This window comes from Lonchura striata, chromosome Z (assembly GCF_046129695.1).
Source record: "Lonchura striata isolate bLonStr1 chromosome Z, bLonStr1.mat, whole genome shotgun sequence".
NCBI classification, from domain to species: Eukaryota; Metazoa; Chordata; class Aves; order Passeriformes; family Estrildidae; genus Lonchura; species Lonchura striata.
In genome coordinates, this window is record NC_134642.1 from 67,329,745 (window position 1) to 67,346,185 (window position 16,441).

Sequence of the window (16,441 nt, forward strand, 5' to 3'; positions counted from 1 at the left end):
ATTTTGTCTGTTAGATTGACAAGCCATTTAAAGCTGCAAACCAGCCTTTTCCTGTGATAAGGAGGACAAAAGGTATCAAATGTTGTGTGATGGAAGACAAAATGAAAAGCAAAACAGGTTTTGCATGTGAAATATGATATTCTGAGGACACCTCAGAGGAATCATGACAATACTAGACAGCAAAGCTTTTTCTTCCTTGATGGCCCTAGGAAGACTAAGTTAACTCCTAGAAACAAATGAAACATTCTTGCTTAATAGACTGCTGCCCAAGCTATAAACAATGAAACTTGCTTTCCAAAAAACCCAGCTACTCAGTTATTCTAGTACTAGCTTCAAGGAAAGTCACTTTAATTAGCTATTTGTAACTTCTCAGCAATTCAAAAGGCGTTAGCTGATTTTGTTAATTTTTATTCTTAACATAGTGACATACAGAATATTAGACATGCTTTACCAGCTAACATAACATTTTTATTTAAATGTCTTTTAGTGGGGGAAGGTTTGGTCAGCTGCAAGTATTTTACAGCACTTCTGAGACTGACATTGTAGCTCTTGCCATTGAGCAAGGTGAGGATATCCTGGCCTATTATGAGTCTCCTGCACAAGGAATTCCTGACCAGCCATCCAAGACCAGAGTGAATGTGTCAGCAGCAAGTAACCCACTGTATGCCTGTGCAACTCAGTGCCTAAAAGAACAAGCATGTTCAGCCTTTACATTTTCCAGTGCCTCTGAGATTCCTCTCTGCCTCTGGCTGATGACAGAGATTGGGCCACTAACTAACATGTCAGGATTATGGACCTACAAGAAAAACATCAGCAGTACCTCCATTCTGTTTAGCACACAAGCCATTGCTGGTAGTGATTATGAATCTATCACAGGACAGTGGGCCATCATGCAGGAAGGAGAAGAGTTTGCAAATCTCACAGTTACCATACTCCCTGACAGCCTGCCAGAACTGGATGAAAAATTCACTGTATCCCTGTTGAAAGTTGAACTATTGAACATCTCAGCCAGCTTAAAAAATCAACCAACCATTGGACAGCCAAATACTTCTACAGTTATCATAATGATGAATGGGGATGCCTTTGGAGTATTTAAGATCTATAGTGTAAGTCCCAATGCAACAGAGAATGGTCTGTATATTGAAGTAGAAGAACGTCCTCAGGCCAGTGTGCAGCTAATGATACACAGGACAGAAGGCAGCCTGGGACAGGTGGCAGTGGAATGGCGTGTTGTTGGTGGAACTGCTACCCCAAACTTGGATTTTGTGGGTGTTGGTGAGATTCTGGTGTTTGCTGAAGGTAAGGCAAGGTTTAGCACTAGCTTTTCTTGTCTAACACTAAAGAAAAAAAAAAAAAAAAAAAAACCCCACACACAAAGACCACAAAGACTAAAAAAAAATTGTGAAAAGTAAAAATATTTAAGTATTTTTAAAAGAAATACTACAGTGTGCATTTTAAAGATAACATTTTTACTAAATAAGTAAGGAATAAAATAGGTGTTGTATCGAAGATACTGAAAATGAGAATCAGGCCTAAGTGGTCTTTTGTTCTTCAGTCAATACAGTACTAATTTTTTAATGGTATATCTTTTTAGATTCTGAGATTGTATTGATTTTGTAACATAACAGGATAGTTAAAAAATTGCAAATAAGAAATATCTATGTTAGGGATTATTTAAGCACTGTGCAACATGGAAAATGAATTTTATGTTTTCAAAGTCTGAGATAATAGAGCAATTGTTTTGAAAACAATTTATGTGACTGTAGTAAAGATTCCAGCTTTCATTTAGTTTGCTAAATAATCTGAATTTAAATGAAGTCTTGCCAGGGATGATTTGGAAACTGACATATAATTATATTAGTGTTTATAAGTTTACTAAGTCTATTTACAAGATACTTTGAAAGAAAGTATAACAAAAAATATATGTAGGGGGTAAACTGATAATTAGTATAGTTTAGGCACATACAATGAACAATAGGATTCTGTTGCAAATTATAATGTATTGATTGTGTTTGCTGCTTGCATCTTTGATATTCCAGAAGACAGGTAACTAAAACAATGACAGCTTACTTTAATGCATTTCCTGGTCCAGTAAATATATAGTCAAATTTCATGTACCTATGTCTGTATGTAACATCAGAAAATGTATTCACTTGGTAATTCTTTTTACAAGAATTATATTCCTTTTTCTAATTGCAGTTTGAAAGCCAGAAAACTTATAAAGCAAATAAAAATTCTAGGCATTCAGAAATTATGCCAACATTGTTAATTTCTACAGAGTATATTGAATATTTAAAAAAAAATACTGATTAATAAAGCATTTTATTAGTAATTAAATAAATTTTCATAACAACATTCAATAACTTCTAGACAGGTATATAAGTAAAGATTCTTTATGTCCCTTTTTTATGTTAGTTAAGTATTTACTGCTAGAGTAGATTATTGCATCTTTTTAAAGGTGATTTTCATGTGAACGTATAAGGATGTATATGTTCTTCTACTTTTAGGTGAAACAAGAAAAATGGTCACACTGACCATTTTAGATGATCCAGAGCCAGAAGATAATGAAAGCATCATAATCAGCCTGGTGCATACTGAAGGAGGGAGTAGGATTCTGCCCAGTTTCAACACTGTCACAGTGGTTATCCTGGCAAGTGACAATGTGGCAGGAATCATTAGCTTCCAGACAGCTGGAAGATCTGTTATTGGTCATGAAGGTGGGTTCTGTGTGTGACCACACTCAGTTTAACATCACCTCCCTTTTCTGTGCTTTCTGTTAAGAACCATTCACTGATTGTATCACCGTTCAGAGAATGCCAGCAAAAAGAGAATAAACACATACTTAGCATGCATTTCTTTGGATTTTTAACACTTTTAAACATAGCTTAAATTGAAGCTATGGGAACGATGAATAGACCATTTCCAAAGCTGTATTTCACCATTTTTTCTTTCCCTTCCTTTTTCTGAAGATTATGCCTTGCTTCTATTGGCATAGCCTTTCTAAGCTCCTTTTAGCATATCTCATTCATTTATACCATATTCCAGAACTATATATAAACACCAATCATACAGACCAATTGCTAATCTTAAGCAAATATTATTTATCACTGACTTAAAATTTATTTTAAATTATCTAGAAAATATTCCCACAGAAAAAAAATAGGAAAAAATCTTCCATCTTTCTAAAGTTTCTCTTCATACTTTTTATGGCAGCTTGTCTTAGGGGTGTGACAATCTTGACATCATCACTCAGTCATGACTTTTGTCATTGATGATAGTTTGATATCTAGTGTCTACTAGTGTTTTAAGGGAGCATGTTTCATGTTTTACCTAGAGTTAGTACAGTTCTGCATAGGACACTAGCAATACAAATGGTGTCTGCTTTTATTAGCCTTTGCTGGAATCTCAGTGTTTTGCAGTCTAAATTTTTTCTGATATGTAAACTGATGGGTAGAGAAAACTAATAGAAAACTGCTGTCTGAGAATGTGTGCACTTATTTTTTTTGTTGGAAGAAACAGTCTATCTCAGAAGATCATGGTCTGTTTTTTCCTATAATGAAAGGTTACCATAAGCTTTTGGGTTTTGGTTAGATATAGTCTGTGTTAATTCTACTGTGCCCAGTTTCCGTCCTTTATTACTACACATTAGTGGTTCTGATATGCATAACAAGCCAGCTGCATTTTGGCAGTCTAAGAACAGCTGTTAATGAGCCCAAGGAATAAATACAAAGCATCTCACCCCAAGGTTATGAAGACCTCATATACTTTCCACTGCTTAAATGTTAGTCATAACAGGCTGAAGCTGAAAGCTTTTATCTGGAACTGAAATATTCTGGTATGTATAGTACGTATATAGTACTATAACTGATTCCAGTTCCTTCAGCTTGTGAAAAACAGTGTAATGCACTGCATTATGGCAAGAAAAAACAGCCAAACTAGTTCATTTTGATTAAAAAAAAAAAAAAAAAAGGAATGAGCTAAGGTCTTAATATGATTTCAGTGTTTTTACTTCATTTTCATTATCAAGTTTTTTCTTATGGAGACAAACATTAACAGACATAAATCCAAATAGATTTATCTTTTATATTTATTATATTCTTGAACAGTTGCTGTTAAGCAACTTGTCCTTTTTTGAAGCTGTTCATGTTATTTATCCCTGTGGGGAGGAAGGATTTGAAAAACTGGAGAGTGGTGAGGGAAGAGAAAAATAAGTTCATTTTAGAATTGTTTTTGCTTAGAGATCAACCCTGCAGATAGGAGATGTTAGAAAAGACTCAGTGTGAGAAAATTTAGGTATTTGTGTTCACTCTGCATTGTTTGCTGTCATCCTAAAGTAAATTGATTTTTCTCACAGAAGATAACAGGATGTTGTTAAAGTCTTAAAAGCCTTTCCCATAGACTTGGACCTCTTCATAAGGGGGGAAAGGAGGTAAGACAGTTGATGAACCACAGCCTGGTAAAGCATTGTCCTGCATTGCCCAGGCCTTTTGATATAAAACACAGTGCTCAGGTCTGGGCACTTTTTGCCCTACTAATATGGAATAAGCTTAGCAGTATTGTTGTCTCTGTTTTGAAAGTTGCATAATGGAATAAATCTTTTCTTCACACTTTAGCTGTGGGTGTCTTGGTGTTACCTGCATATACTCACTTCAAGTACAGGCAGAACATGCAACAGTTGTATGGCTATGATTTAATTGGATGAAAACACACTGCAGTAGCTTGAAATAGCTTGAAAGAACATGAGAATTTATTAGATCCCCTTCTCCTTGCTAAAGGCAGAAATCTAAAAAAAGATTTAAAATAGTAAAATATTAAAAAAACCCTAGAATACAAAATAGTGAAATTAACCTAATAATACTTTCAATCTGCAGAGATCGATTTGCATTTGTGTTAGTATTTCTTACTGGATAGGAATAACAAAGATCAATCAGCTTCACTGATCTTTATGTGAGTCAGTAGATGACTACTGGAGAATCTTTAATTGAGATTAATTGTACTTCAGATTTCTTATTGGTGCTTGGATTACAATGTACCAAGGTTCTATATCTTGAAGTATTTTACAGTCTTCAGTGAAAATTTGTTGTATGACATAATGCTGCATTGAAATAAACTTTGTCTATGTTGTGTGTTCTGTGATGATGGGAAAGTAATTTTTTTCTTTCAAATAATTTGTTTGCAATGGATGTGCAAAATTCTCAAATAGGATGAACAGATTTCAGGGCAATGTAAAATGATATGAAAAATTAGCCTGAGTGGAACCTGTACATTATCAGTCTGTCCTCAGATATCTGACTGTAGAAGCAGAATTTTTGTGATGTCAATAAATTTTGAATTCCTTTGTTCTCTTAGAACTAGTGTCAGCAACTTAAACAAGGCTTAAATGAAGTTTGAAATGATGAGACTGATAACATACTAATGCTATGTATTGGAAAACTGCTGTATAAAATTTTTGTGTAACTTTGCAATTTTATTTTTCATTTTATTAAGGTCTTTTGAAGTTTCTTGTTTATATCTACCTCATTTGTAGCCAATATACTGGCATCTCTCAAATATTTCCTCACCAAACAGAGAACATGTCCAGAAAGTGATCAATTTTTTCTGCCCATTATAGATATACAATACTGTCTGCAGCATAATAAGGACCCCAAACTGGTATTCTTTGAGTTACACTGTCAGTGAGAGAGCTATGCTGCTCAATTCTGTATGCCATAGACAAGAATATAACCTAACACCACATCTTCTTTTTCCCTTTCACAGATGTATCTCAGTGTTTCTCAGTAACGTAGCTTTTAAGTGTGTACATAACACAAAATAAAAGATGGAAATATTCCTAGTCTTGCAACAGCAAAAAAAATTCAAGTCAATTTATAGCAATACTAAGAAAATAATTTTCAGACAATTGAGGGTGGACCTAAGCTTACATGATTATTTCCAAGCACCTCAGTATTATAAACTTCTGTGTATTTCATGTCCTTGAAAACTAATTCCACACTTAAATACTGGCAAACTTCCATCTGTGAACTGGGAAAATGCTGTTGACATACAGATGCAATACACTTATGTATTATAAATAGACATCTCTCCTCTAGTGTGAATATGTACCATAATTTTACCAATATTACCTATTGATCAATTTAATAGTAACATAATATTTTTATTATGTATATATTTATTACATGCCCATGTTTAAAATATTTTATACCAAATATTTATTTGGTATAAATCTATATAGATATTTCATACTTTATAGTAATACAGATTTTCTTATTTTTCAAAACTTTCTAAATAGTTTACTCTTTAAGTGACTGTTTGGTTAAATATTATAAATGTGGAAAAACCATAATTACTTCTTACAGATGCATGTTTTCATTTATTACTTATTATCTCTGAAATTGTAATAATAAATTTTTAAAAATAAATATTAAATTATAGACCATTAATGTTTTGCTTCTAAATACTGTCCTTTTTAAATTATGAATTGGTACTTTTTTCTGTGTGTTTTCTAACATCCATAAACTGATAATATTTGTGAATTCAAACTCACATAACTGGAACTTGCAGGTAACTGCAAGCATTTTTCCACATGCACTATGTAAAGTGACAGGACACTGCAGATGTTAGGAGCATGCCTATTCCTTGCCACTTAGCTGCTGTAGAAAGCTGTGTTAAAGCTGTGTGTAGAGCATTTATTTTGCGTGTCATTCACAAACAGATACTGCTCTTTGTTTTGTGCATGTTTTGATAGCAGTTATGCATATGTACCAGGTTCCTTTATATTTTGAAAGTTCTCTTCAAGAATGAACTAAATTCAAAAAAAACTGTGAGGAAAGAGTTTAGATTTGTGGGGGATTTGTTTCAATATTAAAAAAAAAAAAAAGCACATAACTACTGGGAATCTCACTATTAAAAATATTAAGTTTTACATAAAAAACACTTTAACTGTGTTTCATATTTTTTTGTTTTCATTTTAAGAGTTGAATTGTAGAAGAAACCCCAAAATATTACATTTTGCCCTTTGTTCCTAGGAGAAAAACTGCAATTCCATGTTGTAAGAACTGCCCCAGGACTGGGAAATGTTACTGTTGAGTGGAAGATAGTTGGACATAATATACAACAAAATTTTGAATACTCTTCTGGAATTCTCTTTTTTCCTGAGGTGAGTCCGTAAGAAAATCTAATGGCTACAAGAGAATATTGTAATTTGAAGTGAGCTGACAAAACAAGTATGCTTGTATAGCAGTCTTCTTTGTCTTGATATGATTAAACAGCAGGGAGTTTATAGTTTTCAGTATTTTAACTTGACATTTCTTAAAGGTATTGCTTAAAATATATATGATAGAGTGGTATTACTTGTACTCTGTACACTAATGACTTATCAGTTTATCAATGACATTTATAGGGAATATTGAATACAACATTATATGTCCACTTGCTGGATGACCATATTCCAGAAGATAAAGAAGAATACCGGATCATCCTATACAACATCAAAACAGAAGGTAATACAGAACTACAGGCTGCTATATCTGCTATATCTGAAATTGCCATTAAGTAGTGTAATAGCTTTGTGTGTATTCAACCATTTTGGAAGTATAGGACTACAGATATTGATAATGTTGCAAACTATATAAAATTTGTTCACATTTTATTGAAACAGTCTTGACACTTCTATGTATTTATGCATACATATGATACAGGTGTCATAAAATAAATGGATATTTTTAAACTATCTTCAAGCTGTCTCTCTAATCTGTCTCTAAATTACCAGAATTCAGAATATTTTACTTGAGAAGTTATTGAGAAGTTGAATATAATTTTAACTTAATTAATTATAATGAAATTTAGAAATTGTAATGAATTATTAAAAAAACCTGTCCTTTTCCAACAGAAGTAGTTCAGGAAAGTCCATATTTAGCACTGTCTTTTCAGATTTTTTAATTTCTTAATACAGTCTTGAACTCTATACTTATTATAAATACAATTTTTGTTGTGATTGAATGTTCCTGTGCTTGTTAAAGAATGCAATTACATATACATTCCACACAATCCATAGCATTCAGTGAGCGCATAGTGTGTTTGGTTTGATTTCATTTGCAGTGTTATTGGCTGTCATTTGTACATAAAAATAGCAGTAACCTAAGACAAAACTTTATTTTCCTAACACAATTAACTGTAGTGCATTGATTCTTTTGTAGGTGTTTCTCCTTCTGGTGCTGCTGTTTTGGATAGTCAAGGATATGAAGCTATTCTGACGGTAGAAGCTAGTGATGAACCACATGGAGTACTGAATTTTGCTTCTCCATCCAGGGTAGTTTTACTTCCAGAGGAAAACAAAACAGTTCAACTTTTTATTAACAGAGAATTTGGATCTCTAGGTTTGTATAACATCTCTAAGAGAAATTAAGTTTTGTTTTCAAAATCAGTAGAAAAATGAAAGCCATGACAGGAGGCTAGAAATTCTGGAGTTGATGTTTTCTAGGCTCCTTACTGCAGGCCTGGGAATTCAGTTTTAGTTAATACTGAAGGCATAGCCTTTAATTCCACAGCAAGGGATCTGGGGGCTATGACATAGCTAGTTGGCTGTTAGGGTTGTACTTTTATGTCCAGCAAATCTGTTTTGAATTATCTGTTGAGAAGAAATAAAAAAATATGGGAAAAGGAGCTAGCATAGAATTATCATTTCCACAACATTCCCTCTATAAACTTCCAGAATCTGAAAGTTTAGGAATATCCCATAAAAAAAGTTGCATTGATGCCTCTGAATTCAGTTTATGCTTCTAAGAATTCTGTATTTCTTTTTAATTAAAATTTCCTTTTAAAATCAAATTAACTTCAATAATTCACTGTGTGCCAAAATATTTATTTTGTGTGTTTTTCCTGAGTATTTTGACTTCCATTGAGAGATAACATATATAATCATTTTCTATTAATATTTTTAGACTATATCTAGACCTCTGTTAAAATCCCAATTTCTCTGTTTTGAGGTGAAGTGATCAATTTAAACAAACATTCAAGATCTGGGCACACTATAGATTTATAGAGGAATTTAAATACCGTTTCTTTGTTTTTCCATTACTTTTTTAATGTCAGTCAGTAAGTCAATTACCTTTCAAACATTACTTAGGAAAATATTAATATATTCTAAGTTTCTATTGTAAATGTAAAATCTCTCAACTGAACTCCATCTTTATTTATTAAAACTAAGATTCTTTTATACCTTATGTTTTATTTTATACAGATTAAATTTGAATTTCATTTGTCATTTTATCTCCAGGATCACTCACTTTAAATCTGTAATTTGATAGTAATATCACTATCTTTAAATAGTAATTTGACTACTATGGCAGATTCGTGAGATGTGGCTTTGTTATTAAAAAAAAAATGTATAGCTTTCCCTCTAATAAAATTTATCAGTGTGTCTCCTAATTTTTACTCTCTATCAACATCTATCTCAGTCTATCTGGGAAGGAAACTAAATTTAGAACTCTTCTTAGAGCCTTTCTTAGACATCAGTCATTCCTGAAACACCCTACTTTCATTGACACCAAAGCTGGTATTAATAATATATTAGATGTCCCAGGTATGTAGTGTAACATTTGAAGTTCACAGCACCTAAAATATATGAATACATTGGATCCTAATACTTTCTGAGTCCTGTGATTTTGGACAAATTATTAAATGCTAGACTGAAAGAAATAAGTCCTGTTAGTTTCAGATTAGTGTTTTAATCCTCTGCTTTGCAGTTAGGCTTTCCATTTTTTCAATGAGCATTTGGTCTCTTTTCTTTGTATATTCTTGCGAACATTACATAAGAATTGAAAAAAAGTGGTGTGTTCTTGTCACAATTTAAACAGGTGTTATCAATGTTACGTATGCCACAGTTCCAGGATTGGTCTCCATAAGTAATCAGACAGAGGGGACCTTGGCTGAACCAGGAGCTGATTATGTATCTGTTTCTGACTCAGTGATTTTGAAAGAAGGAGAAACATCAGCTGCCATAAATGTTACTATTCTAGAGGTAAATTCTATATCCTTTCACTCTATACTTACTGGTATGACAATCAAGAAGGAATATTGTGGAACCTGAATCTTGCATGCTGTATTATTTGAAGCTATTGAATTTATGGCAGTTTAGAAAGACTGTTTTGGTGTTTAATGGTAAAATCACAGAAGGACAAATAATAACAAGACAGTGCTACTTATAGTTAAGTGAAATTTTACTCTCTCATTAAGACTTTATTTTCTGATATTGACGAGTGTCATTCATTGCTTGCTACAGGCTCTTACTTTATCAGTAATTGCTATTTGTGCTTTCAAAATTGAGCAGAAATCTATTCACATCTAGTTCAGTGTCACTGCAGTCTTTTCCCTTAAATATTGTCTTGCTTAATAATTAACATTTTATGTAAAAATGTTCCAGGAAAATGGAAACATAAATTAATTCTAATGTTGCTATGAGGTTAGAGACTTCTAGGGTGTTGCTTTTTGACAAATTCTGTGATTCTTAAAGAGAATGAAAAGAGGATATACTGGATTTGTGTTTTGTAGGATGACGTACCAGAAGTTCAAGAATTCTTCTTGGTTAATTTAACTTCAGTGGAACTTATCATGAACCATTCAACTTCCTCTCCACCTAGGCTGGGTAAAACAACTTACAAACAATTATGATTAATTTTATTTTTGTATCAATTGAATGCACATTATATTACTCTGGCATATCATTATTCCACTTGCCACTTCCCAAATAAGCCAAAATGAGACAGAGTATTCTGCAAGAAACATTATAGAACATAAAACATAGTCATTATTACACTGGCTTCTTATTTTTTAAAGCCTGTAAAAATTATAAGATAATTTTCACACAATTGGAGAACATAGTTATCTGAAAAGTTGTGTTTGCAATGTGTTAATGTGATTTTAATTTCCAAGTAAATGACAGAAGCAAATATGTACAAATATTTCCTTCAAGTAGTTCCTTTGCTCACTTTTTCAAAAGTATCTTTTCATTACTTTTTATCAGATTTACTTTTAGGAGTCATAATCTACTGTATTCCTACTCTACCACAGAAATTCATTAATTGCTTGCCTATTGAGTTCCTCATTCTGCTGCTGAACTCAGTAGCACAGCTGCTGTTTGCTTTAAAGACAGTTGGGTTATCCTGATGCACAAGTGACTGTGTTGATTGTTTCTAACATCTTCTATGACTCTTTTTCCCTTTCTTTGCATGCGCATTGAAGTGACAGAATTAATTCGTTACAGACTGAAAGGTAACTTGCAAGACTGCTGATGTCTAGACACTGAGCTGTGATTAGTTGAGTCTAAAATTTAAAACATGGAAAGAGTAACATTAAACTATGAAGGATTTATTGATTTAAATTGTTCTGAGTGCCATATAATCTTAACTTCTGCCATAAGTTGTTAGCAGTCTGAGTCATGACCATTTGACTCTGATGTACCCAGGATGATCAGATTGTAATTGGTATCCATCAGGCAAAATTTTGTCCTCGTTATAAAATGTCACAATTAATTCTGTTATCAGACTGTTTTCTAATCTTGCTTTCCCTTTTTGTGTATGATTTGTGTATGATTATGATTGAGAATTCAAATTCTTGTTGGTCCAGTGCATTTGTTTAGGATTTAGCAATCCTGTGCCCCATGGAAAATCTTTAATATAATTCCAGGTGTCTAATATCAAAAGTGATGGGTGTCCTGCACATGATACTGATATGCAGTTAAACGTACCCATCTGGAATATATAATGAATGCTGTCCCTGTCTTAGCCATGTGCATGCAATATATGGTGTAGGTCTGGGACGTCTGTGACATACAGTTAAACACATGAAACTTAAGTGACCTTTATTCCTGATCTGAGGCTTCATGGATATGGAGCAGAAGCAGGAAACATAAAGGACAGTTCTGTTTACTTCATGCTGCTCTTGCTCCATCCCGTCTTCTAGAAAAGGTGGAAGAAAAGGCCCAACTCTAATACAAAAGTGAAAGAAATTAAGAAAAGAGAAAATGTTGAATACTTGAGAATGATGAAAGAAAAATTAATAAAGTTAATAGATAGAAGGAAAAATTAAGATACGATAAAATGGCAGGAGGTTGTCAGGGGAGAGGAAAAATGCCAGATATGAAATAGAAGGTCCGATGTTAGACATTAAAAGTGAAGTATTATAGATCTTCAGTGAGTTGATCAAACTATGACATGATGAGGGAAAACACCAGTAAGGAATCTGAAGGATCTATATGCACTGTAATCCCTATGGATTTCTAAACTTTTCTGCTGTCTGTGTAGAAGTGTTGCAGCTGCTGTTCATGTTCATCACTACCTCATAGCATCAGGCTTGGATTCAACACAGTGATCTTTTACTTTTATTCAGCTTAATCAGATTTAATAGAAATATCTTTGATGGATCTAAAAATACAATATTTACTACATATTTAATGGAATCAATTTGTTTTATATAAACTGTCAGTCTTCATTTCTTTTTAAATTTCTATTAAAATTAAATTGACATAAATTGAGGTATTCATGTGATGATGTTTAAACAAAATAAGACATTATTTTCTCAGAATAATCAAGTTCTGACTGTCAAGTTCCAGTCTGTGAAATTAGTACAAATTGCTGGCATTAATCTATTATTCAGTATTTTCACAGGGCAATACATGAAATAATCTTGCAAAGTTATTGTGAATATACATGTGTTTTTATGTAGTAATAGAATCTTACAATCCATAAACTGTCTAAAAGCAAATTAATAATTATTTTTTAATAGCAGAATCTGTGGTGTGTGCCATTAAGATTTATTATCAGGCACTGAAACATTAATACAAGATGATATACTGGATCATTTATTATTATTTTTTACTCATTTTCCCTCCAATATTCAGAATGGCACTGTCTGTAAAACATTAAATATCATCATAAGAAAAACACACAATGAATTAAGACTTGATGAATTAAGACTTCATGAAAAATCTTTTTAAAAAGCTTTTGTCATTTTCTACTATTTCTGTGCCATGAGTTTTCTTCAATTTTTTTCTTTTTTTTTTTTTATTTTTTAAAAATACATTAAATGTAATGGTGGTAATTCAAACTCCTGTGTTGCAGTTCTAATAGTAAACTACTAAGGACAAATGTTCTTCAAGCCTTTCCAAGTATCCTGTCCACTTCATTTTCTCCTCTACATTTTGGAAATGGAAAATTATATTTTTCTTCTACAAAATTAATAAAGATATAAAGAAATGCTTCTGTTATTCTTGAAAATAATGAACTCTATTGTTTTTACATACTTGTCTTTCTGTTTTCCCTTTTAGATGTGGAAGGTTTAGCTTCTCAAATTATTATTGATGCTAATGATGGAGTAAGCGGAGTAGTTGAATGGGAAAGATCCAAGTAAGTCTTGGCACCTTGAAGAACTCCCTATGGGAGTCAACTCCCTGTGGGAGTTGAGTCAGTGTTGCCCAACAATTTTCATTATCAGTTAACAGTAAAACTCCTATTAACAATAGAATCAGATCTTTGAGCTGACAGCATATTATTCAGTTCAGTGGAATTGGAAAGATAATGCACACACTAGAAACCAACATTTACATTATGTTTACTCAGAAATCTCCTGCTACCATGTATTTATTTTCACTATTGTCTTTTGTTATTGTGGACTTCCATCACTCCCTCAAGCCTCAATCCAGTGCCCCAGCCTCTGCATCCATGTAAGCATGCACATTGACGTCTCTCAGATCTTTTTCCTCTGATTTCCAAGAGCTAGGAAAAAGGCATCCATGCTCATAGACAGGCTTAATCTAATTCAATTCCATTTTGCTAAAGAAAAAAAAAGTTATAATGGTTGCATTAGACAAGTGGTAATGATGCTTTACTGTAATAGTGCCTTTTCCTTAAAAAGAAGAGGGGATGATTTTAAGTGAAAATATAACAATTCTCTACTATCTTATTAAAAGAACATACTCAGTGAACACTGAGAATTTGTCTTGGTTTTTGTTTTAGTTTTGAAGTTAATGAAACTCATGGGAATCTGACCATAATGGCATACCGAAACAAAGGATCTTATGGCAGTGTGTCTGTGTTTTTTTATGCCCAAAATTTGGAGGCACAGTTGGGTTTGGATTTTAATGTGGTCTCAAGGGTAAGAAGCAAATTTTAAATCTAGTAGTTTTCAATTCTTCAATTTCTTCAAAATAACATCATCTTATTTACTGTGCAGAATGGTCACTAGTACATCTAGATTTCTACTTCTTTCAATTGCTCTGATAATCTGAATAGATATAGATTTAGTAATCTTATTTTAGTCTTTCTTTTTTAGTACTAAAGCGTTTTTAAATATGAGATACATTTTAAACTTTGAAACATCTATTTCAAATACAGTTTTTCTTAGACAAGAGAATATAATATTTTAAAAATATTTTTTGTGAAAGAACTTTCAAAGTGAATTGCTCTTGTTTGTCCTCACTCTACAGTGTGCTAAACTATTTAACTGTTTTTCTTCTTTTTCCATCAGTTTATAAGGGACGTAGAAATTATTATTCTTGTCTCGTCTTTCCTCTCTATTTAAGGCAAATAGTAGTTAAAATTTAAAATTTAGTTAAAATTAGTTTAAAATTTCTGTATGGATTATCAGCTATTGAATATTCAATGTTTTCTGTGTTTTAATGCTAGACTCTTTTTTTTGCTGATGGAGAAAGGAATAAATCTGTTGTTGTTGTGATTTGTGATGATGATATTCCTGAAGGTGTTGAAAGGTTCCAGTTAATTCTAACAAATCCCTCATTTGGCCTGGAATTAGGGGAGAACACAACAGGTAAAACTTAGTTTTGATCTTCTCATTCCTCAGAATTGTCTCTTAGTTACTTTAATTTAATTCTTCTGAATAATCATGTTTTAGACGATACCAGTGTGCTTCTATGGTAAATTATTAATCTCATTTGGAAAGTTTTTAAACATCACTGTGAAAAATGTAAAATTAACAAAATAATATGTAAAATAAAGAATCAGAAATAGCAAAAGCTGGCTGTTTTAATAAGAGAGTCTAGATTCTTCCTTTCTAGGAATCTTCCTAGGTAAAGCAAAATATTTACATATTCTGTTAAATAATATCAGAGACATAAAAGCAATATAATTATATCAAAGAAATAATGGATATGTATATATATTTATCTATTTGTATATGTGTACAATTATATTTTACTATTTTAATGAAAACATATTTCTATTATTTATTTCTCAAAAGCCACAATTACTATATTTGCCAATGATGATGGACATGGAATTTTGTCATTCAATAACAGTGATCACTTCTTCCTAAGAGAGCAAACAGCTCTCCATGTGATGGAAAGTGTTGCAGTATTAAATATTATTAGAGAACCTCCTCAGGGAATATTTGGAACAGTGTCTGTTCAGTATCTTGTAAGTGAAATTAATTCTTCAGAGCCATCAGTGGATTTGGCCCCTTCTCAAGGATACGTTGTGCTGGAAGAGGGAGTCAGATTTAAGGTAATATGGTAAAAATAGTGAAGCAGGCATTTTAAAAACTATTTGAAACTTTACAGAAATGTTTGTGGTTTTTCATGTATTAATTTGTTTCATGTGTTTTCCTTAATTCTTAGAATAAACTGAGTTGTGGGAGTGCAGAAAAATTGAATATGCTTTTCTGTAGATATTTCTCTCTTTGTAATAGTTCAGATAAACTGAAAGCAATATAATTGTTATATAGTATGATGTTTGTATAGGACCATTTATTTATATGTGTTAATATGTAGCTTTGTCATGCAGTCATAATTTTCTACTGTAAGTAATTATGGTGGAATTAAAAATACTATTCCTTGGTGTGGCTTGAACTGAAGAGAGTATGCTGCAGCAAAGGCAAAAGTTGAACAGCTTTCAGAGTTTTAGAAACTTAAAATTACTTATTTTTCTGGCAGTATTAATCCCACTGCTTCTGTACCATCCCTACAAGAATTTCAGCTAGAAAATGAGCTATCTTAATTATGTCAATAATAGGTTAGTATATTATGGTTAGGGGAGTAGGATCTGAAACAAACCTTTCTGAAAATACTGGTTTTCAGTTTCAGAACATAAAATGCATTTGGCACCTAAGTGATGGCCAGTTTAGCAGATCTGTGAGAAGTAGGGAGTAAAAGATTGCTCAATACAGTCTTTAAATGTGGTTTATTGCAGAAGTAAATATAGATCTAAAATGTTGTAAGTTCTATTTTTATTCCAGATCTGTCATTACTAAATATTTTTTCTAAAGCAAAACTACATGTACTACTGTAACTTTCACCTCTTTGGGTAATGAGAATGACAGTGGAAACACCTATTCCTAGACAGTTCTCTGGTGATTTGAGATCACCTTGAGACCATCCACCATGGTGCAGTAGAAAACATTATTATATATTAACATAATATATTTCTCTATTGCC

The 16,441-nt window shown here is 32.4% G+C and overlaps 1 protein-coding gene across 1 annotated transcript in view; it reads left to right on the forward strand.

The window, feature by feature from the left end:
- The window catches only part of ADGRV1 (adhesion G protein-coupled receptor V1), a 436,592-nt gene that overhangs the window by 242,503 nt on the left and 177,648 nt on the right, over positions 1-16,441 (forward strand). Inside the window, exons 108-119 of the mRNA XM_077790425.1 lie at positions 488-1,299; positions 2,508-2,717; positions 7,026-7,156; positions 7,400-7,499; positions 8,196-8,375; positions 9,855-10,018; positions 10,549-10,642; positions 11,239-11,268; positions 13,322-13,400; positions 14,010-14,148; positions 14,679-14,820; positions 15,250-15,512. Coding sequence (XP_077646551.1) covers positions 488-1,299; positions 2,508-2,717; positions 7,026-7,156; positions 7,400-7,499; positions 8,196-8,375; positions 9,855-10,018; positions 10,549-10,642; positions 11,239-11,268; positions 13,322-13,400; positions 14,010-14,148; positions 14,679-14,820; positions 15,250-15,512 — 2,344 coding nt within the window. The remainder of the gene's footprint in view (positions 1-487; positions 1,300-2,507; positions 2,718-7,025; positions 7,157-7,399; positions 7,500-8,195; positions 8,376-9,854; positions 10,019-10,548; positions 10,643-11,238; positions 11,269-13,321; positions 13,401-14,009; positions 14,149-14,678; positions 14,821-15,249; positions 15,513-16,441) is intronic.